This window comes from Artemia franciscana, chromosome 11 (assembly GCF_032884065.1).
Source record: "Artemia franciscana chromosome 11, ASM3288406v1, whole genome shotgun sequence".
Lineage (NCBI taxonomy): Eukaryota > Metazoa > Arthropoda > Branchiopoda > Anostraca > Artemiidae > Artemia > Artemia franciscana.
In genome coordinates this window covers 44,448,285-44,473,869 of record NC_088873.1, presented here as the reverse complement: position 1 = coordinate 44,473,869, position 25,585 = coordinate 44,448,285, and the positions used below count along the sequence as shown (strand labels likewise).

The 25,585-nt window shown below is 33.1% G+C and overlaps 1 protein-coding gene across 1 annotated transcript in view; it reads right to left on the bottom strand.

Annotated features, from left to right (window-relative positions):
• Positions 1–25,585, bottom strand: part of LOC136033272 (neural-cadherin-like) — a gene marked incomplete at its 3' end in the record, with an annotated part of 123,706 nt that overhangs the window by 9,910 nt on the left and 88,211 nt on the right. The window contains 4 exon segments of the mRNA XM_065714029.1: positions 2,769–2,959; positions 11,701–11,892; positions 17,196–17,342; positions 23,575–23,896. Coding sequence (XP_065570101.1) covers positions 2,769–2,959; positions 11,701–11,892; positions 17,196–17,342; positions 23,575–23,896 — 852 coding nt within the window.

The window sequence follows — 25,585 nt, the reverse complement described above, 5'->3', positions numbered from 1 at the left end:
AAGTTTGCTCACACTACACTGAACCTAAAACTAAGGACATAGTACAGGACGGAACACACGCTAAAAATGCTTTACGTGCAAGACACCACCTTAGCAGGCAAGCCCACACCGCAACAAGGTGCAGTCACACAAACAACCGACCTCGCTTTAACTGATACAACCCGATCTCCCACATTTCGATTCTCTTTGACGAATATCGGACCATAGACCGTCTGGTCCCAAACAGGTGGATTATTAGCCCTGTCTACGACGTCTATTTGTACCTCCACAGTTCTTGATAGCGGAGGGAATCCCCTGTCCATTGCAATGGCTTCAAGCTTGTAAGTCTCCCGCTGCACCGGAAAAGGTTAAAAAAGGGGAAAGGTTAGTACAGTAAGAGCAAAAAATCAAAAGGTAAAGGTGAGAAGACATGAGCCAGGGGATATGCAAAATCACTAAAAATATAAACAGATAATTCAAACTAACAGATTTTCGCTTTGACAATTTTTAATTCTATCATTTAACGTGCAATAAACACACTAAAGTGCGCTGTCCTGTGCATAAAGCATAAACAAATACCAAGCTTCAGCTTGCTGATGGATTTGTGGTTTGGAAAAGTAAAAAGATGGACTTACTCCACTTTAATACTCACCACTTTATTGGCTAAGTTAAATCAAGAAAATGCCAACCTTAGAATTGAGCCGCTTTAAATGAGTCACGACCTGAAAGCGGAATAGTCCTAGTTCTAAGAGAACAAAACGTTGAAGGTCTCTGACCATTTCAATTGTTTATGGTTTCTTCGAGTTGTGCATATGGGGAACTGCTAAATTAGCAAATAAAAAAAATCATTCAATATATAATACATAACTTTTCTTGACCTGTTACCAGATATTTACCTTGGATTTCTTCTATAGTTACAAGATCTTAACCTTGTAATTTCAACCATAGATGATAGCCTAGGACAAATATAAATTGTTCAGCTAATTATAATATTTCATTTTTGGCTAGATTTCATTAAAAAATTGAAATTATACCAGAGACAATCTGTGTGTCATTCGGTGTTGGATATTCATGCTATTTGCAGTGATTGGTTCAGTCGTATTTGGAAGTTGTCAAGATGTGAGTTTTATTTATTTATTTTTTATTCATAAGTTGCGTTTAATTTAGCTTAATTCATTTTTCTTTCCGTTAATAAAGGCTCCCGGACGTAAAGTAAAAATATTCGGATTTTTATTATTTAAAGTTATTTTTGTTCCACTGCTTTGTTTCAATATTATACCCGTTTTCTCAGTAAAAGTTTCTCAGCAATGTGACCCTTTCTCAGTAACGGTGAAAGGGTAACTCCCTTTCACCGTTACTGAGAAAGGGTCATCATATTTTAGTTTTGAGTTTTGTTTCAAGGTTGATTTTTTTTTATTATTTTTATCAGTTTATTCTGCAGTGAGGACGGTTAAGGTCTTGACCGAAATATTTGCATAATTTTAATTTTTTTTTTTCACTGGCTGTTTAATGTCCTCGTTCTTCTTTTCTTTGCGATTTTGTGCTTTGTCTTGTACTATTTCGTTCTCTAGGCTTATACTATTTCGTTCTCTTGGCTTACACTATTCCGTACGATTTTCTCTGTACAAAAGTAACGAAAAAACGTGTGAATAAAATTTTGGTTGCGTTTCGTAAAAGATGTTAGGAAATCAGGATTTTAGGGTAATCTGGTAATTGTGTACAAAAAGAAAAAAAATGTTCAATTTTATTAAATCGACTATTGAGCCCTTAAAATCTTTACTTGCGTTGTTTTCGGAATGAATTCTCGACGGGTCGGGCAATTTCACACTCAGGCTGTGATATTTATCATTAACAAATCCCAGTTTCAGCCATTAGACGAATCAATATCTATAGTTAAAAAAAATAATATTTTTTACAATTAAGTTACTTAACTTAAACAATTAATTTATAACAATTAATTAACTTAACTTAACTTAACATAAAATATACTTAAACAATTAAGTTAACATCTACACGCAGGATGGTTCGAAGGTGTTTCTTTTACATTTAATTTGAGACTTTAATTTAGATTTAGGTTAAAATGAAATCTTTTGTATTTTAATTGCGAGCCCGCTGATTTTGAATTAAAATCGAATAGTTGTGTGCATCAAGCCATGGCTAACTGTAGAAAAAGCCAAGACAGATAGTCCGATTGAGTGAGAGGCAACCCTGATCAACCCCCTTATTAGGGTTGTGTAAAAATGATGTTAGTTCATTTGTTGATAGATAAGTCTATCTATTATCCATCCATGCGTCATTCCTAGGACAGAAGAACCAAGGTAGATAGTCATAGAACAAAGATTGTTCCAGAACTATCCATATAGTTATATAGAACTATCCATATATATAGATGGTTCCAGAAGATAGTTTTCCTGGTGTTTGGTTAAATGCCACGGGTTTTTCTCTTTTTTTATTCAGCTGTGATATGTTTCCTGCAATGTAAATCTAATTTTGTAATATTGTTAGTTTGAATTATCTGTGAAAACACTAATAAACACTTATAATATTAGTATTCAGAATGGCTCATGTTTTCTCATAAATCAAAGAGTGGGAAATCCTCCAAACTATACAATTCAATTCGCTTTAAAAGAAAACTACAATTTCGTGTTTCCTTGAAAACTAATGGAAATATAGAGACAAATTGAAATCAAGGTTTTGCAAAAGTGTTTCATTAAAAGAAAAAAAAATCGAAAATTGCACACTCTTAGTGAAAATTTCAAACCCGTAGCGACTTTTCCCTATTCACAAACCTGGCTTTGACAGATGTCACTACTGTCCCAATTGTGACATTTTCTTTAAGCTGTATCGGCCCATACATTCCTTGGTCCCAAATAGGGGGTTTATTGTTCCTGTCCACAACATCAAGATCAACATCAACATCTGCCCAAAGAGGAGGATCACCCCGGTCAGAGGCTATGATACGAAGACGAAAACGTTCTCGCTACATAAGAAAGTGCAAACAAAAAGCAGGTTAGCGCTATAAAAAGGTGATATTATTTGTTTCTGACATACTCAGAGAATATAAAAATGGCTAGTCACAGGTTTACTTGATTACTTGAAATTTTTCAATAATGTATCGTAAACCAAGTTGACCTGCCATCACACAAAGCAAAAGAGAAGAAATGCAAGAATTGGATTCTTGCCAACGAAAATGCTTGATCCAACGAAAATGCTTGATCCAACAAAATGGATATTTTGATAACTGCTTCCCTTCTTCAGCAATATTAGAGGAAGTCTGTTTTTTTTTTTTTTTTTTTTTTTTTTTTTTTTGTTTTTTTTTTTGAAATATCAATTTTGTAGAATTGAGTATTTTCGTTGGCCTTATAAACCCCATTCTCTCCTTTCCTCTCTTTTGCTTTTTTCTTATTTTCAATATTTTTTGTTAAGTGGCTGTTATGCAAAATTTACTATACTAAGTGGCTCAATTTACACTGTGGCTCGTAAAGCCACAGTGATATTATTTGTTTCTGACATACTCAGAGAATATAAAAATGGCTAGTCACAGGTTTACTTGATTACTTGAAATTTTTCAATAATGTATCGTAAACCAAGTTGACCTGTCATCACAAAAAGCAAAAGAGAAGAAATGCAAGAATTGGATTCTTGCCAACGAAAATGCTTGATCCAACGAAAATGCTTGATCCAATGCTTCAAATGCTTGAAGGCCAACGAAAATGCTTGATCCAACAAAATGGATATTTTGATAACTGCTTCCCTTCTTCAGCAATATTAGAGGAAGTCTGTTTTTTTTTTTTTTTTTTTTTCGAAATATCAATTTTGTAGAATTCAGTATTTTCGTTGGCCTTATAAAACCCCATTCTCTCCTTTCCTCTCTTTTCCTTTTTTCTTATTTTCAATATTTTTTGTTAAGTGGCTGTTATGCACAATTTACTATACTAAGTGGCTCAATTTACACAGTGGCTCAAAATAAACTTTCTTTTGTGGACTAATTTTAATCTGAAAAGTAAGGAAACCCACAGTTCACAAAATCAAATCCCAGCTAAAACTTAATTAAAATGGTTAGGATCTTGTATCCCTTACACTTATTTTTTATTCTTTTATTTTTTATTCTATTCAACATCGGAAGACAATAATCTATTAGCCCGAAGATTGCTTTGCCATAAAGAATAGTATTTTTTTTTAGCAAATTGGCTTCAATATATATTTGCTTTTCCCCAGGCCACTTTGTACGGAAGTCGTTGTCATAGAAAATTAATATGAAACTTAAATGGAAAGTTCTAGTGCTCTTTCAAATAGTTAAATTATATTAAGTTAAGCATAACCTTTCACAATTAAACAATTCTTTTCACACTAGGTTTACCTTAAAATCCATAAAACTGTCATAACTATCGTCTAAAATCATCAAGCAATACATTCATAAATTAGAAATGGAATGGAGATGGTGGGGGGAGGGGAGGGTTCAAGCTCTGATCAGGCATGAAAGGCTTTCTAGAAAAAAAAATATTTACTCATCCAGAAATCCCATTTGTGGCTAGGTTGAACGTTCCCGTAACGTGTAATAAAATTGCGTAAGGTAAAATTCAAGGTAAAGCTGGGTCTACTTAGCAACGCCTACGTTACGGAAAAAAATTGCTCTGTAAGATTACATAACGTAACATAGTCTTAAGGTAAGCTAGTGTGAATGGTTTTACTGCGTAGTGTGAAAGAGCTATTACGGAGTGAACTTTTTTTATACTACAGTTTAGTACAATTCAGTCAATACAACTTTTTTCAAGTATGAATTTTATCACGAATAAGCTGGGGAGTTAATTGATGAAGATATGGAATGCCTAGGCTTAAAAAAACATTAAAAACATACAAACCTGATAATAAAACATTACAATGAGATGAAAGGACACTGCCAGTATTAAGCATTTGCCAGTCTTTGTTGCATATATTTTTGAACAATAATAAAATCCTCCCTCCCTAATTATTTTCCGTGTAGACTGTAAATAGAGACCCCTCTAAAAAAATAATTGACGGTTGCCTTCGGTCAGGTTATTCACATGGTCAGGTTATTCAATTAATATGTTACTTAATTAATAATTCTGTCATCTAACGCACTTCCAAAATTTCAAATTTCTTTTTCAGTAAACTCTCTGAATTTTGTATTCAACAATGTTTCTCAAATTTAAAAATACTATCGCCGTTTTACATGTGCGGAAACTTTTAGGCGGGGGAGGACATCGAAGAGGGGAAATTTTCCATATTGAAACAAATTTGGTTTGCAAATCTTTGTCCGGCTATTTGCAAATGTAATCAAAATAGATTAATTAGGTAATTTATATAGATGTAGGGTAAAGGAAAACTTTATTCTCTCTGGGATTAATTCTATCGCGGAAAGCATATTTCAGGATAAGTACTAACAGCTCACGGCAGCACCAAGCCCCCTGAGGCCAACAGAGCTACGCACGCTCCTCCTCCATCCCAATCTATTCAAAGCCTCCCTCTTTACACCCTCTTAGGAAGTTTCCATTTCCTTTAAATTTTTCATTATGACATCCTCTCACCCAGACGAGGACGACCTGCTTTTCGCTTAGCCCTAGATGGTTGGCCAAAAAGGAAAATCTTCGGCAATCTGTCATCCTTCATCCACAGAGCGTGCCCAAACCATATCAACCTTTCTCTCATCACAGCCCTAGAAAGCGGAACTGAACCACATTTTTCGTACAGCCTACTGTTTGAAATGTGGTCAGACAGCCGCGTACCAAGAACAATCCGTAGGCATTTTCTCTCGAAAACATCTAGCAAATCTTCATCCGCTTTTCGGAGCTCTAATGCTTCAGGGCCATATTTGACCACTGTCATCACTGTAGCTTCCAATATTCTAGTCTGGGTTTGCAGATTTATCTTCCTATTCTTCCAAACTTTTTTGACTGTGAAAAAACACCCTGAGCCTCAGCTATTCTACTTTTAACATCTTCACTGCTTCCACCGTCTTTACCAATAATACTACCAAGGAAGTGAAGCTGCCCACCTGATCAATCTTTTCTGTATCCAACGTCACATTTTCATCTTCACTTATTCCTAGCCTTAGTGTTTCCAAAGCTATTCTAGCACCCTGAATTCACAAAACCTCTATAAGTTCATTTATTTTGCTCACACTTTCATCTAAGATGCTTAAATCATCAGCATAATCTAAGTCCAGGAGCGTTTTTCCTCCCCATTTGATTCCGTGGTCTCCAATTGCCTTTCCTGTGCTCCTTAAGACGAAGTCCATCAAAATGATCCATATAAAGGGGGATACACAACCCTGCGTAACTCCTGATTTAATACAAAATCAGCTGCTAACCTCATTTACTACATTAACCGCAGCAGTGTTATTCTCGTGTGTAGCACTACTCACTTTCATGTGTTTGTCTGGTATATCATACAAGGATAAGACCCTTGCTAAAGCTCTTCTATCAACAGAACCGAACGCTTCCTCATAATCTATAAAACTGAGGACTAAAGGTCCTCATAGTTGAGGGTAAAATATAGCTTCATTTAGTGTAATTTAATTGAAAGCCTAAATTCCCATAGAAGTCCTCTATATTAGTGTCTAGAGAGGGAGAGAGAAACATACGCTCGGCTTTCACGCTCTGTGTGTAGCGGCGGTGGAGCTGGCAGAGTCACATTACTGATTCCCACCCCAAGCCAAGAAATTACTGCACCAGAACTCAAATTTTCATCCCAAAGGCGTAGGAATGCAACTCCAGCGTGTCATCCGCTCGACTAGGGTGGCCATCTCTATATTTGTGAACAGATTTCAAAGTAAAAAATTTGAGTTCTTATTTGTCTTATTACATATTCATTAATTTATCTTATTTATATAGGTCCCAAACACCATGAAAACTGACGACGTTTGAATTTTGTATGTTTAGTGGAAAGTTTTATTGTACTGAATCCCAAAACATTCATTTGAAAAAAAGTTTTCGACTTTTAATTTTTTTTGTGATTTAGTGGAAAATACATTTAGAAATTATTGAAAAACCCATAATTTATCTGTAGACCGTAGATAGAGGAATTCTCTTAACTTTCGAGTATCAGTTAGAAACGTTTTTTATTTTTAATATTTTGGCAAAAATTTTCTAGTTAATTGTTGCCTAGTTGCCTAAAAAATATTGCCTAGTTAATAATACTAGGCAAATATTTTCGAACATGCAGGTTCCCAGTAATATCTTTCTTACGTAAATTTCCTTATGAGTGGCAAAACCAGACTAAATAAATATACGCATTTGGAATATGCATAGAAAAGTAATTCAAAATTTACTCCCTATTCATGCCTAATTTGTGAAAAATAATTGATGGCTGATGGCTACAAAAAAATTAAAAAATAAAAACCACATCAAAAATAAGTTTATATGCATTCTTGTTACATTTTTACGATTCAGACAAATACTTAGGGTGTGGGGGGGAGGGTAACCTCCCACCCTGGATACGACCTTGATAATAAATAATTAGAATAATTCTAAAATTTAATTACAAACTGAATATATTAAGTTTTAGAATATAAATAATAAATAAATAAATGTATTATAAACATATTACATATACATATATACTCATATATAAAACTTGTTTTCATTAAGTTATTATTATATAGCTACTATTATTTTGCTTTTTTTGCAATTACATCAAAGTTAATTTAAAGCAGGAAACCATTTAGGTTTTCAAATGAGATTTGGTTAAAGTCCAAAATGTTTTAAGTAGATCACACTTTATTAAAGAAAAGATTTTCATCCAAAACAAGATGAATGATGGGGGGCTAGTCACTTTAGCTCCCATGGAGACAGTCTCCAGGAACTCCCACTGATACAGCTTTATATTTATAAACTGCGAAAGCATATTAAAGGTTTCTTCCTCAAGTAACCAATAGATACAAAGTAAATTTTGTGACTTGTTTATTAGCCAATTTCGTCGAATAGCGACCAAAATCAGCGAGAGGAGAAAGTCTGGCTTCGATTCCTTTTTCTGATAACTCCTCCCATTTTTGAGAACCAGGTTGAAGAACCGATGGCAAGCCTCAAAATGACCTCTCTGAGCTGTATTGCAATACAGTAGTGAAAAATCTAAAAATGGTTATTATTCCAGAAGTAAATCATTTCCTGTTAACCTTTTTCATTCATTCAAAGTCTATTTTTTCTCAATTTTCTCTTGTATTTGTTCCACGAAGTTAGTTGTTATGCCAAGAAAGCGACTCGTATAGGACAAATAAAGTATTTCCACGGCTTAAGTACCCCATTTTTTCTTCTTGTTTCTTGTTTTCTGTTGTTTCTTTCTATTAATTCGTTCTTTTTTCAGTATCCTTCAAATATAACTATTCCTTCATACAGGCAGAATTTTTTTTTTTCCTATATGTAGAATGTTTAGACATTTAGACTTGTTTTCTTGTATGATTTAGATTGAATTGTTCCTTCATATACTTGAAATTGTTTCTTGTATCATTCATATATACTCTTGTATCCTTCTAATATACCCCGTACGATAGATTTGTTCTTTGTATACTTTAGAATCCTCCATTCATATAGACTCGTTTCTATAAAATTGTTATACATACTCCAGATAAAATTGTTTCTTCATATACTTGAAATTATTCCTTGTATCTAAAAATTTTTTAAACCAGCTAAAATGTTACGTTTAGGAAATTTGGCCCCTAGTTTTACTTAACTGATGGTGACTTCATTGATCTTGATCCAAAAAATTCCTTAGTCGTAACAAGACATTAAAGTGTGAAAACACACAAACTCAAACACCTCCCGATTTTAACCCCCCAAAAGCTCCCAAAATTGGGATTTTAATGCCCGTCAAATGCAAACGAACAAAAACCCCGGATATCAACTCAAGTCCCGATACCGTACAATATTAATGATATCAATTTATATATTAATCTATATATATATATATATATATATATATATATATATATATATATATATATATATATATATATATATATATATATATATATATATATATATATATATATATATATATATATATATATATATATATATATATATATATATATATATATATATATATATATATACGATATATCGATTAATAATATTAATTATGTCCTCGTACTTCAGATAGTTATTTAGAAATCCAGCCATTTAAATACCAAGTCAAAATAATTCTCCAGATGTGAATATTTCCCCAAGCTGATTGGTTATACTAATCACACAATCCTTCGAATCTGATTAGCCACAATAGCCATTTATATCTTACAAAATGAAAAAATTGAGCAGTCAAAATATATATATTTTACAGTCTTACTAAGAACCATAGGTTTTGTGATAAAACACAAGAACCGTGCATATTCGCTTGTATAATATAGATCAAATTTTTACAAATTACCCAAGTTAAATATTTCAATCTAATTGGTTGATTTGAGACGTTTGGAAACAAAGCTGTTAACTCCAGAGCTTGATTTGGACAAAATGTATATTTAGGTGTATTTTATAAAAAAAAGAATGTGTCAAAACTGTTTTGAAAATTCAATAACTTAGTCTTTAATAAAAGAATAGTTTCTATCGGTTACTGATAATAATCCTTCGTTGTGGGAACGTGAATTTACCAAGCGATTTTGAAGTTAGCGATACAGAGTTAAGAATCAATTAATCCTTCGACCCTAACACTATAAAACACCAATTTTGAGAGAAGTTGGTAAAATGTTACATAAGCTGATTGGCTTTTTGGAAAAATATACTGGGGGGAGGGCTTCTGGTCAGGACAAATACAAGAAATAATTGACAAAAATAGACTTTGAACGAACGACAAAAAAGGAGGACCTCTGGTAATTTAAGTCAACGTAATTAAATTCAACTATCGGTAATTGAGGTAATGATCGGTAAATTAAGGTAATTTATACTAAAAAAAGCATTAAACATTACGTCATACAGCACACTTTTTAATTTCTTAAAATTTGCTTTTAGCAACGAACCAACTCCGAATCTAGAGGGACCTTTTGAAAAAAGACGGGTCCCTCTTTTTTATTAAAGAGTAACCTCAACTGAAGCGAGGTTACTTTTTCCACAAGAAAGTGGAACTAAAGAATTGATGCTCTCAAAAGTTCAATTGGAATGCCCAAATCCTGATATTGGAAAAATGTATTAATTAAAGATTGAAAAAAACAACAACATGGAACTCTGAACCTCAATTCAACGAAGATCAATTCAGATTAAATAGTAATAGGTTGAAACTTTTTTAAACACAAACAAAACTTTTTCTTTGTTCTTTCTTTTTTAGTCCCCGATGTTACCAATGGGAGGGCTAACCCAATTTAATTGATTATTTTTGTTGTTTATTTAGTTAAAATAAAATCATTACGAGATGAGCTGTTTCTAATATAATAGATAAGAACTTTATTTTACCAATCAAAATATTCAAAACCAGATCGTAATAAACACACTTCACTCTTTTTTTACAGGATAATTAGTCCTTTACGAGATTCCTAAAGCTAAGTTTAAAACCAAAAGAAAATATTCTATGTATTCTATTTCTGTTTTATTTATTTGATAGCGAAAAACCCAATTTTGCACTTACATCAATTTCCACCCCTTTCTTTATTAATACTATACTTTTTTTACTTTTCCCTTTCTGCTTTTACTTCTTTTTAAGTTTTTTTTTCTTTTTTTGCTGTGACTTGAATTTTGACTTGTGACTGAATTAAATTAGAGCAAACGTGAGTTTAATTAAATTTATTTTTTTAAAGCTAAATTTTAAAATTACTGAATTTAATTAAAGCTTGTTTTGATTTTTTCTAATCTGTAATGAATCGTTCTTACCATCAATATCATTAATGTAACATCACTTTTTAATTCTTAGTTTATTTAATCTTGATTTAAGTTTAACTCCGTTTATGATGAAGCAGAAAAAATTCTCAACTTCAACAGTTTGAAAAAATACAACAGCTCCCAACTTTCTTTACTCAAACCTTTGAATCTCGAACCTAGAATGGTAACTATTATTTCGAATAGTCTTAATAGTAAAATTTTGAAAACAAATTTATGGAAGTTCGAAAAATAGCCTTAAACCAATCGAGAATGGCACTGTATTGAAACGAAAAACACAATATTGGAATAGCCATTGCCAAAAACCCCATACAGGAAACTTACAGTCCCCCATCTTGAAGAATAAGAAAAGTCTGTTTATTACATAGGTACCTTTTTTTTTTTTTTTTTTTTTTTTTCACCACTAGTAGAACACTAGAACCTCATAGAGTGCTGCTTAAAGCTAGTTTGAAAGAAAATTGCTATATCTACGTGCCTTTGATAATTGACAAAAGAAAATAAAAAAAAAACAATTTGTAACTAAAACTGCATCTTCATATGCAAGACAATGTGAAGTACGTATTAAACCTTTATTTATATATTTTATTTATGTTACAGTGGACCGAGAAGACCAAAGTGGAGCGAGGCAACCTAGTAAATAACGAACCATGGGCCATGAAACGTACTTGAAAAAAACGGTCTGCTAAGAATAAATTGCCATTTGCACCTGATTCAGGAATGGTAACTATTATTTCGATTAGTCTTAATAGTTAAATGTTATTTTGAAAATAAATTTATGGAAGTTCGAAAAATAGCCTAAAACCAATCAAAAATGGCACTTCATATGCAAGATAACGTGAAGCATGTATTATATTACAAGACGAACACCAACATAACCTAGTTTTACCACATTAAAGATACTTACGTCAAGTGGTCTTGTTAAAACAATCCATCCTGACTCAGGTAGTATAGAAAAATAGTCAATATCAGATGGATTGTAGGGGGCAGTGAGGTTGTAGATAATGGCACCATTGTTGTCAGCATCTTCATCACTTGCTGACACCCTAAGAATGTTTGTTCCAATTGTTGTGTCCTGCTTCACATTTTCAACGTATTTCTAAAATATATAAACACATTTGACCTAATGGTCCATGAATATCAAGAGAGGACTCATTTGAACGGAAATTAAAAGTTCTAGTGCCCTTTTTGAGTGACCAAAAAGATTGGAGGGCAAATAAACCCCTCTCCACCCCTTTTTCCCGATAGCGTCCGATCAAAATTTTGAGATGGCCATTTTGTTAATCATAGTTGAAAGGCCAAATAACTATACCTTTGAATATAACATATCCCCCTCCCCCAACAGCACCAGGGGAAAGTTCTCCAAGTCATAAAATGTGCCCATTATTTGCGCAAAGTAATTATTATTGAGAAATATGCATATATTTTTGGGCGACGGGAGGGATGAATTTTCTGCTGGGGGTTTTTCCAAAGAGAAATTTTCCATGGGGAGGAAAGTTTCTAAGAATGTTTGTTCCAATTGTTGTGTTTTGCTTCACATTTTCAACGTATTCTTAAAATTTATAAAAACGAAAAGATAATAACATGCATATAATGTCCCAAGCCATCTACTCTTAAAGACAAGGCTAATGTAGGTATTTCAAAGGTATTTTCGTGAATTGACGCCAATGCTCACCAGCTCGTTAATATAAAATTAAATAATAACAATTTAATAATAATATAATAATTAACTAATAATAACAACTTTAATATAATAACAAAAAACTCTTATTCAATGTTCAAATCAATTTAGAACACATCAGTATCTTTTTCAATGAATTTGAAGAGCTGCACCAAAAACTCACAACGGAGAAAAAATATTCTACATACGAAAGGGAGGGGGCTACCTCCAGCTTAACTCATAAATGCTGAAAGCATTTATGAGTGTAACATATGTGGAACCGATTAGATATTAAAACATTTGAACTAGGAATCACATTGTTTAAAGCATATACAAATCAATAAGGTCTTCCATTCTTGAGGTATTTTGAAAGGTGCTTTCCATTCCAATTGCCCTTGTCCTTGAATAGTAGTTCCTAAGCACTGATGGCAATGATCCAAACTTTAGCATAAAGTGCAAGGAGATAACTAGGGAGTTTTGATGTCTATTCAGAAGGTCATTGTTTGCCCTTCAGAAGGGCCTAGTGAGTTACTACTCACTATTTAATCCAGGGCTCTTTTAATGTGAAGAAGGGCCACTAATCCCTCTTCCAACTCCATTTTTGACAGTCAAGTTTAATATCCATAAAAAAATGTATCCCTGAAGCAAACAAAAAAAAGCATCCCTCAGATATTTATTTCTTAGGGAAATGAGGATTAGAAAAAAAATTACTTAGTGCACCACGGTTTTACAGAAGTAAAAAAACAAAAACAATATATGATTTCAAAGATAAATGCTTTGAGCAAAAATATGTCATACAAATCCCCACATATACAGAACATCTATTTTGTTCGTTTTATTCATTATGTTCGTCTTATGTTTTGATGTCGCTCTTTACTTTCATTTGAAAATATTTTTTTTATATTTAATTTTTGGTTCCTTTTTTAATGCCCTCCTGAGGGTTACTCTGGTACTGGTTAATTAAACGAAACACATCCAAGAAGTGAAGTTATATTAATCCTAATGAAATATACCTTATATGTTAGTTTATATATATATATAATATTATATATATAAGTCTAAATTTATATATATTATATATGTTGGTTATTATAATATTATATATATTAGTCTATATATATATATATATATATATATATATATATATATATATATATATATATATATATATATATATATATATATATATATATTAGTTTATATAATAATATAAATTGGGCTATATATTTACATATTAATGGGGAGGGAGGAGGGGTTGAGCATTTGGACAGCGCCCCTAACCTAACCTAAACTACCCCTCCCCCTAATGTGCAAAAATATGGCCCGAATTATACAAGTCCAATGCATTCTATGACCCGTCATGTGTCTTTGTTGCTATGAAACCGGTTTTCTGAGACCTAACTAAAGCGTAATTTTGAGCGTGTTTTGTTTAATTAACAATTAATGTTACTCTAAATGTCAGAAGGGCTACTACCCCCTCAAACCCGACTTATTACATCGAAGTTTAACTTTTGCAGAGCAATACTTCTAGAGAAAGAACTCATTCAGTGCATTTGTTTTTATGGCACTTGGTATTAACCAAGTGACATATAGCAGTCGCCAATTCTGTCGGTCTGTCTGTCGGTCTGTCTGTCGGTCTGTCGGTCTGTCTGTCGGTCTGTCGGTCCCGGTTTTGCTACTTTAGGCACTTCCAGGTAAGCTAGGACGATGAAATTTGGCAAGCGTATCAGGGACCGGACCAGATTAAATTAGAAATAGTCGTTTTCCCGATTTGACCATCTGGGGGGGAGTGGGGGCCCGGTTAATTCGCAAAAAATAGAAAAAATGAAGTATTTTTAACTTATCAGCGGGTATTTGGATCTTAATGAAATTTGATGTTTGGAATGATATTGTGTCTTAGAGCTCTTATTTTTAATCCCGACCGGATCTGATGACATTGGGGGGAGTTGGAGGGGGAAAACCTAAAGTCCCGGTTTTGCTACTTTAGGCACTTCCAGGTAAGCTAGGACGATGAAATTTGGCAAGCGTATCAGGGACCGGACCAGATTAAATTAGAAATAGTCGTTTTCCCGATTTGACCATCTGGGGGGGGGGAGAAGGGGCCGGTTAATTCGGAAAAATAGAAAAAATGAAGTATTTTTAACTTATGAGCGGGTGATTGGATCTTAATGAAATTTGATGTTTGGAATGATATTGTGTCTCAGAGCTCTTATTTTAAATCCCGACTGGGTCTGATGACATTGGGGGGAGTTGGAGGGGGGAAACCTAAAATCTTGGAAAACACTTAGAGTAGAGGGATCAGGATGAAACTTGATGGGAAAAATAAGCGCAAGTCCCAGATACATGATTGACATAATCGGAACTTATTTGCTCTCTTTGGGGTAGTTGGGAGGGGGGGAGTAAGTCTTAAAAATTAGAAAAATGAGGTATTTTCAACTTACGAACGGGTGATCGGATCTCAATGAAATTTGATGTTTAGAAGGATATCGTGTCTTAGAGCTCTTATTTTAAATCCCGACCGGATCTGGTGATGGGGGCGGGGAGTTGGGAGGGGGAAACCTAAAACTTGGAAAACACTTAGAGTGGAGGGATCGGGATGAAACATGGTGGGAAAAATAAACACAAGTCCTAGATAGATGATTGACATAAACGGAACGGATCCGCTCTCTTTTGGGTAGTTGGGGGGGGGGGTTAATTCTGAAAAAATAGAAAAAATGAGGTATTTTTAACTTACGAATGGGTGATTGGATCTCCATGAAATTTGATTTTTAGAAGGATATCGTGGCTCAAAGCTCTTATTTTAAATCCTGACCGGATCTGGTGACATTGGGGGAAGTTTGGGGTGGGGAGACCTAAAATGATGGGAAACCCTTAGATTGGAAGGATTGGGATGAAACTTGGTTGGAAAAATAAGCAAAAGTCTTGCATACGTAATTTACATAATTGGAACGGATCCGCTCAATTGCGGGGGGGGGGGGGGTAATTCTGAAAAATAAGAAAAATAACGTATTTTTAACTTACGAAGGAGTGATCGGATCTTCATGAAACTTCATATTTAGAAGGACCTCGTAACTCTGATATCTTATTTTAAATCTCAACCGGATCAAACGTAATTGGGGGGGGGGGCAGTTGGGGGGACCGGAAATCTTAGAAAATACTTAAAGCGGTGAGATCAGGATGAAACTGGATGGGAAGAATAGAAACCTGTCTAAGATACGTGACTGACATAACTGGACCGGATCTGCTCTCTTTGGTGGAATTGGGAGGGGGGAGGTAATTTTGAAAATTGAGGTATTTGTAACTTACGAAAGGGTGACCAGATCTTAATGAAATTTGATATTTAGAAGGATCTTGTGCTATAAAGTTTAACTTTAGGTTCTGACCTTCTCACAAGTGCCAAATGAGCTCTTGGCTCTTCCGACCTCGTCCAAATGAGCTCTTGGCTCTTCCGACCTCGTACCATATGAGCTCTCGGCTCTTCCGACCTCGTCACAAGTGCCATATGAGCTCTTAGCTCTTGTTTGATATGAATAATAATAGCCAAAAATGAACCAGAGTCTACTTTACACTACTAAAGGCAAATCATTTTCAGAGCAGTTTAGCTATATTTATGTAACATTGATCAGCTGATAATACTATTGGTCAACATAATATAACATTCAATTATTATATTTGATAATCGAATATTATAATTTATCGTATATTCAATTATAATTAGTAATAATATTGAACGCCTTAACATTAACCAGCTGACTAGTTTACCGTTAACCAATTAACTAGGAACCCAAAAAATTCAAAAATATGTCCTATATCACATTGTGATTACTAGTTTTCGTTTAAGAACTGGACAAATTATAGATGGCACACAACGTAAAGCCGCGTGTAAGCTAAATACTATTACTGACTTTTTTTTTCTTCTATTATTCATGGGGATAGTTACTTAATAATAATTATATATAGTTTAATACAATAGTTAGGTTAATAATAAACAATAATAGATATTAACAATAAAATAGATAGTCAGGTTAATAATACTAATAATAATTATGAATTAGGTAAATAATAATTATACAACAATAATTACAATAAAGTAAAGATACCTGAGAAATATTTGCCTACTTTGTCGTGTCTTTGTTTCTACGCTTCTACGAGGAAGAATTTCAGCTATTTGTTCTATGTTCCAACTCTATTTGGTAAAGGTAGCAAAACATGAAAGTTTGAAAAATAAGTTAGTTAAATTGAGAAATACGCATAGGTACTTTTTACGAGGATAATGTCCGCCAGTGAAAAATCGAAGACATGTTAATTAATATTTTGTTCCAGACCTCTGCTTCACCGTGATCAGTGCAGAATATCTGTATTTTTGTATAATCCTGACAGCCAAGCAATCATTGAAGACAGCCAAGCAAAGGTCTCGACCTAAATATTTGAATAGTTCTCTTCGATTTTTCACTGGTTGTTATTATCCTCGTTGTTTCTGCTTTACTATTTTGTCGTTTTTAGCATCCTCATGGACTTACGGGTGTAAAACGTCTCAGAAAACGTTGAATTAAACCGACCCAACCCTTCCCCGGTGCAAATGTATAGTATGCCCCAGCGGTTCCACATACAAAACAAATTAACATACAGGGTAAAGTAAAAAAATCGTGCTCTTTTTTACCAAATATTAAGCAAGATACACATTTTTCTGTTGGTTCAGAGGGGGGAAACTGAAAAAGGGGCATTACATCCAATTAATTTACCTGTCTATCAAATAACGGCGGGTTGTCATTTACATCCGTGATTTCAACAGTAAATGAACAAACCCCCTCTAAGGAAGGGTCTCCTTGGTCAGTTGCCTTGACTGTAACTGAAACAAACTTTCCATCGTCGCCTTCACGATCAAATACCTAAAATAGAATGGTCAATTAATTCAGTTGAAGTAGAAGTCAGGTCATATTGGCAGGCCCGAAGAAGAGAAGTGGATGATGAATAACACGGAAGAAAACGAAAGAAAAAAAAAGATAATTTCCCAAAAACGACTATCACAAGCCCATTTGAACCGAAATTTAGATTTCAGAGTCGATCTTTAAAGCTAAAACAAAAATAAGATTGGCCAAAAGAGAAAGAAAAAGACAATAAGAGAAAGACACAAAAGAGAAGAAAAAAGACACAAAAGGTTCAAACGGTTAAAAATAAATTAAAACTACTGAAAACTGCAAGCAGTTAAATACGTTAATAGACGCTCAAAAAGGGGTTAAACGAGGGAAATGGTATAAATAATGATGTATAAATAACATAGTATAAAATAATGAGATAAAATAAATAGTAAAATAAAATAATTAAAATAATAATAAATAGTAAATAAGTAAAAATAAATAGTAAATAATAATAATAGTAAAAATAAAATAAATAGCATAAATAATGAGGAAGAGTGAAACTATTGAGCTGTATTTTTTGTAATGAGGGGACTAAAGGTTTTTAATAAATTTAGTATATAATAGACTATACCAATAGAACATAAAAAAAGAAAAAACTGAAAACAAATTCACAGGAGGAAACGCTTTATTTGGAGAAAAGGATTTTAACTTACGTGATTTTCTAAGAAGTCACTAGATTCCTTATTAACAGGGCACCGCAAATCTTTTATTTTTAAACAAAAATGACAGTAAAAATTATGCGCTATAATATACGTGATAAGTTCATTAGAAAACAAGCTATGATTTGAAAAAGTTCATTAGAAAACAAGCTATAATTTGAAAATGTAGCAATTTCACTCTTCCATCACCTTTTTGAAGAAGAGGACGAAAATTGCATAATTGTTAGTAGTATTGCTTTATGGCTGTGAATACTGAGTGGCAGAGGGGGAGATTGCACAGCTGCTATCTCTGACAGCTCTGGTCTCTGACAGCTTGCAATATCTGGGTTCGGTAGCTTGGTGCTGAAACAAGCTGTTAGTTCTAGCAGTTATATTTTATAGTTATATTTTATTAGTTATATTTTATTAGTTATATTTTATACTCCGAATTTCTCTTTAGAAATTGGCCAACAAACCTAGAAATCCTACCCCATTTTAGCTTAAACTCCCCATTTCAAATCCTACCCCGTTTTAGCTTAAATTCTCCATTTTAACCCTATCCCATTCTAAATCCTACCCCATGTTAGCTTAAACTCCTCATTTTAAGCTTACCCCATTTCAGTTTAAACTCGTCCATTTTAGGTAAATTAAATTAATTTTCTATGAAACGACGCATTTACCTAAACTTTTATATATCAGAAAGCTTGCAATACCAGAAAATATCCAACATATATTATATTTTTTTAGAATTTCTATTATTTACAAAGAAAGAACTTTGTAAAGCGTAAAATGGGGAAGAAAAACAAAACAAATCGCCCGGACAACTTGATTCATGTTATGTAAATAGCTTTTACTCGATGCTAATCGAAAGAAATAGTAAAAATAGAAAAAAAAACAAACATAACTAGTTATATGGGGAAAAAACGAAGAGTTGCTAAGAATTATGAGATACCAGAGGTAACCCAGCAGGAAAGTAGGCAAGATTTGACACCCCCCCCCAACCTTTCCCAAAAGTCGTTTTACTGTTCTTCTCATTTTTTTCACATACTTCACACACTTTTGCGGTTTCTTGAACCGCCCCTTCACTCTCTCATCAAATTATTTTCTATATATGGTATAGCTTGAAACGAAATACCTGATATATATATATATATATATATATATATATATATATATATATATATATATATATATATATATATATATATATATATATATATATATGTTTTAAAATACATTCAATACCTTGAACTATATTAGTACACAAAAATGTTTGATGCCTTAAACATTTTTCCTATATTTCGCATGTGACACAAAAAATTACAAAAAGTATGAGATATCAGAGGTGATACACCAGGAAAGTACGTAAGATTTGATCCCCTCCCCTCCCCATCTTTCCCAAAAGTATTTTTACTATTCTTGTCATAATTTTTTACATATTTCACAAATTTTTGCGATTTCTTTTACCACCCCTTCCCTCTCCCCTAAAATTACTTTCCGTATATGGAATTTGAAACGAAATACCTAATATATATTGTTTTAAAATACATTCAATACCTTGAACTATATTAGTACACTAAAATGTTTGATGCCTTAAATATGTTTCATATATTTCGCATGTGACAAAAAAAATTACAAATATTATGAGATATCAGAGATGACACACCAGGAACGTACCTAAGATTTGATCCCCTCCCCATCTTCCTCGTAAGTATTTTTAACATTCTTCACTTATTTCAAGAGTTTATGAGATTTTCACATCTGCCCCTTCTCCTCAAACTAACTCTTATATATGGAATAGATTAAAATTAAATGCCTTAAAATAAAATCTTGAACAACACAGTAGATTATTTCTCATTCAAGAATGTACTTGCCAATAGCTTAAATCATCCTATGATGCAACTTGAATTACATAGCTGAAACTCTTTCTAACTATCTATTTTTCAGGGTTCTTTAAGATAATATTAGATATTTACCTTTAAGATATATTATTAAGCCATTACCTTCAAGATATTATTAGACATTTTAATATTGGTATTACGTAACTTAAATAGAAGCATAATTCAAACAGCGAATCTGTCCATAATTATAATACCAAAAAGAATCACAATAATACTAATACTAATAATAATAACAATAATAATAGTAAGGGAAGTTTTACCTCGTAAAAGATTTTTGGCATGACTATAGATCATAAGAGGGGAAGAGAGACTGTCCATAGTAAACAGGGCCGTCACTTTTGGCGGGGAAGGGGACGCCCTTCCAATATTTTGGTCAATCAGTAAAAAAATCAGTCGGTAAAATCGTGAAACGAAGCATCATAATTTTTTACATCACAATTCTTTGTTTGGTTATATAAAAACCAAAAAAAATACTGACATGTCATCTATAGAAATTTCGGATTTGGTCGGTAAACACAGAAGTTTTACCGACTCCTGCCATGAGTTTACAGATGGTGCCACAGTTTTCCGTTTCATTAAATAAAGAGCATTAAAATAGTTAAATGACATGTACCAAAATCTGAATCTCGGTCAGTAAATGAAGCGGTTTTACCGACTCGTGCAGTGATTTTACGTATTGTGTTCGAAACGGACATTATGCTAATTATTGAGAAAAACTGTCGGCAAAAACCCACCAGTCGGTAAAATCCCTTGCCTCCCCCTCCAAACATTTTGGCTAGTAGCAACCCTGATAAAAAAAAACTATATGAATAACAGCAATAATAATAATAATACCAATGATAATAACAGTAAGGGAAGTTTTGCTTCGTAGAAAATTATAGGTCTGACTATAGGTCAGTACAAAAAATTCTGTAAGACAGAATATACATAACAACAAAAGGGAAAGAATAGATTTTCCCAAGGCGCCAAAAATCTCATAATTCGAAACTTATTAAAAACCAATATCCCATAGACAACTGAAAACCTCTTGTTTGATGAAGGTGGAATAGCTTGCTACTTCAGAAGGATCGTTCTTAAAGATATCAAAATATTTGAGTAAAAAGAATATTTGGTTTTTCTCAAATATTCGATGAAAAAAAACCATATATAATAAAAAAGGGGAAAGAACACAAACTGCTTATTAACCTTCATCTCGAAGGCTTTCTTCGATATACCATTTTGTTGTAGGGACGGCAATTAGTTATGATTGGTTCAGCATTGATAAATTAAATATCTGGTTCTGCCCCTTTTCCACTACTTACACTATAGTAAACTACAGCGTACAATAATCATTTTAGGTGTTACTGAATTATACATTACTTGAAAGTTCTAACAATCAGACCGATTTGAAAAATTTAACTAGAATTCACTTGGAAATTAACGATGCATATTTTTATGGTTATTCCAAGCAGCTTGAAAGAAAAAAGATAGCAGCACATTGCAGGACCGCTCAATGCACAAAAGGTAGCTTTTCGAAATCAAGGGCATGAACTTTATCTTATATCAGGTACTTATTGATGGATTGGACGAAAAGACTCAATAAATTAAGGTTTTCCTTCTTTTTTTTGTCAATTTTGGACATTTCTGAATTTGCTTAAATTTTCGTTTTATATCTATCTGTCATGCTTGACCTTGCTACATTCGAATTTGTCTCATTGACTTTGTGGCCTGTTTTTTATTATTTTTTAGTGTTCGTTTGAGTTTTCGTTTTTACCTTACTTCGATTTTGCCACCTCTTCTTTTCATTTTAGTCGTTCCCAGAGTTTTTTACACTTGAAAAGACAAATTTGGTCCATCAGGGCTCGAGAAGATTTTGCTTCGCATTTTGCCTTAATAAGCTCGTCTATTCCGGATAAATTTTGCTTCGCATTTTGCATTAATAAGCTTGTCTTTTCTAGATACATTTTGCTTCGCATTTTGCATTAATAAGATTGTCTTTTCTAGATAGATTTTGCTTCGCATTTTGCATTAATAAGCTTGTCTTTAGGAGATTTTGCTTCGCATTTTGCATTAATAAACTTGTCTTTTCTAGATAGATTTTGCTTCGCATTTTGCATTAACAAGCTTGCGTTTTCTAGATAGATTTTGCTTCTCATTTTGCATAATAAGCTTCTCTTCTCTAGATAGATTTTGCTTCGCATTTTGCATTAATAAGCTTGTCTTTTCTAGATAGATTTGCTTCGCATTTTGCATTAATAAGCTTGTCTTTTCTAAGTAGATTTTACTTCGCATTTTTCATTAATAAGCTTGTCTTTTCTAGATAGATTTTGCTTCGCATTTTGCATTAATAAGCTTGTCTTTTCTAGATAGATTTTGCTTCGCATTTTACATTATTAAGCTTGTTTTTTCTAGATAGATTTTGCTTCACATTTTGCATTAATAAGCTTGCCTTTTCTAGATAGATTTTGCTTCGCATTTTACATTATTAAGCTTGTCTTTTCTAGATAGATTTTGCTTCACATTTTTCATTAATAAGCTTGTCTTTTCTAGATAGATTTTGCTTCACATTTTGCATTAATAAGCTTGTCTTTTCTAGATAAATTTTCCTTCGCATTTTTCATTAATAAGCTTGTCTTTTCTAGATAGATTTTGCTTCGCATTTTGCATTAATAAGCTCGTCTATTCCGGATAAATTTTGCTTCGCATTTTGCATTAATAAGCTTGTCTTTTCTAGATAGATTTTGCTTCACATTTTGCATTAATAAGCTTGCCTTTTCTAGATAGATTTTGCTTCGCATTTTACATTATTAAGCTTGTCTTTTCTAGATAGATTTTGCTTCACATTTTTCAATAATAAGCTTGTCTTTTCTAGATAGATTTTGCTTCACATTTTGCATTAATAAGCTTGTCTTTTCTAGATAAATTTTGCTTCACATTTTTCATTAATAAGCTTGTCTTTTCTAGATAGATTTTACTTCGCATTTTGCATAAATAAGCTTGTTTTTTCTTACACTTTTCATTTATTTGGAAGAATTTTGCCAAACAACTACGTTGACAATCTCTAACTGGCAATCTCGAACTTCCACTGAAAATCTCACAGCTTTACTTTAATTCATTCCCACCTTTTGTATTAATCATACGTCGCTTTTTATGCAACCTATCGCCATAGTTTTTACCATTTTGATTTCCTCCACCTTTCTCTTTTTTTCTATTTTACCAATTTCGAATTTTTCCTTTTGTATGGGTACTTCACATTTAACACTGCCATATTTAATTGATTTCCTTATGAATTCCAGGCCTATCCTTAAATGATTTTCCAGTGTCTCTATAAATTTTCGATACACTCCACCCCTGTCTTACTTAGACGATACAATGCAATTCCACTTTTAATTATCTTATTTTAATTATCTTTATTTAATTATCAATTTCACTTTTAATTATCTTTTACTTTAAAAATCTTATCTTCTCACCTTGTTTGTATAAACTTCCCCCGTTTCTTCATCCACTGTAGTAAACTTTCCTTATGAACTCCAGGCCTATCCTTAATGATTTTCAGGTGTCTGTATAATTATACAGACTTATTTTACTTTTAATTATCTTATTTTACTTATCTTATTTTAATTAACTTTATTTCATTATCAATTTACTTTTAATTATCTTTTACTTTATAAAATCTTCCCTCACCTTGTTTGTATAAACTTCCCCCGTTTCTTCGTCCACTGTAAACTTGGTTCCCTTTTGATTCGGTTGTTGAACAATAGAGTATTTGACTTGGCCATTAACGCCTTTGTCAGCGTCTGTAGCGTGAACTTTGATTACGGGACTCCCATTTGGAGCCCCTTCTTCAATTTTGGGGCTGTAAGTGGAGCAGTCGTGGAAAATTGGCTTATTATCATTGACGTCAGTGATGAAAACAACGACAACAGCCGTAGATGTGTGACGTGGTCCACCACCTCCACAACAAGCACCATCATCAGTGGCAGTAACATTGAGTTCGTATTTATCCCTGGAAAAACATACACGAGAATTATAATATTTTTATTATATATAATGTATAATATTCAGCTACTACGAATTTAATAATAAAAGAAAAATCAAAAAAAAAGGAAAGTACTAGATGTTTCATAGAACGAAAAGCTATAGCTATCTAAAAAAGGAAAATATATTTAAGATAAGGTAAAAAAAGGTAAGGGAAGGTAAAGGATACGGCATTAGACTTTACATTCCGTACCGGCGGTGCTGATCTCCGTTTCTTGGCCCTTCAGCCAGGGAGTGCAATGGGGGTTGGGGGGCCAGCCATCCTGTGCTTTCGCACACCTTCCTGTTTACCTTCCCCAGATTTTCTCCAGGTACCCATTTAGAGCTGGGTCGACTCAGGCTAAGCTTCCAGGTCACGCCACTGACCCCCGTCCCAAACTGAAGAATTGGGTACACCGGGATTCGAACCCGCGTCCTCTCAGACAAGGGATCCCGAATCCAGCGCACCAACCCATTCGGCCAGGACGGCTTAATTTAAGATAAGGTATATTCCAGCAAAAAGATCAAACAAAATACAAAAGATATACAACACTGGTCCCCACAAAGACTCAATGGTAAAGAAGTAGCAAACACATATACTATTACTATAAAACTACAAGATGGACATATAAGAATTGATGTTGCAGATTCAAATAAGACTTTAAGATATACATGCTATTTATAAACTGACTCATGAACAGTAAACATGTAAAAAAAAAAAATAGAGGGAGAGAGAAACAAAGGGAAGAAGAAAGAGATAGTTGAAAGGATTTCAGAAAATATGCATGTAAGGATTTATTCTGATAACACAAAATAAACTATAGTGTTTCCAATAATTAATAATCACCACAATAGAGAAAAAACTTCGAAAAAATAATAAATGGAAAAAATTATTTGGAAACTAAAAATATTTATTATGGCTTTTGATGGCACCAGACGAGTGGCATTCTTGGACTGAACCCTTCTCGCACTAACTCTTAGACAGTGAATATAAAAAAATACAGAGAGAGAGAGAGAGAGAGAGGGGGGGAGAGACAAAAGGACAGAAGAAAAGAAATAGTCGAAAATATTTCAGCAAATATTCTCGTAAAAAATTATTCTGATCACTCAAAATAACCTAGACTGTTTTCAACAATTGATAATAATAAAATAGAAAAAACCTTAAAAATAATAAACAGAAAAAATTATTCGGAAACTAAAAATATTTATTATGCTTTTTGATGGCGCCAGACGAGTGGCATTCTTGCACTGAACCCTTCTCGCTCTAACTCATAGACAGTAAATATAAAAAATACACAAAGAGGAGAGAGAGAGAGAGAGAGAGAGAGAGAGAGAGAGAGAGAGAGGGGAGGGAGAGACATAAGGGTAGAAGAAAAGAAATAGTCGAAAATATATCAGCATATATTCTCGTAAGAATTTATTCTGATCACTCAAAATAACCTAGACTGTTTTCAACAATTAATAATAATAACAATAATAATAATAATAATAATAATAATAGAAAAAACCTTGAAAATAATAAACGGAAAAAATTATTTGGAAACTAAAAATATTTATTATGCCTTTTGATGGCGCCAGACGAGTGGCATTCTTGCACTGAACCCTTCTCGCACTAACTCATAGACAGTAAATATAAAAAATACAGAGAGAGAGAGAGAGAGAGAGAGAGAGAGAGAGA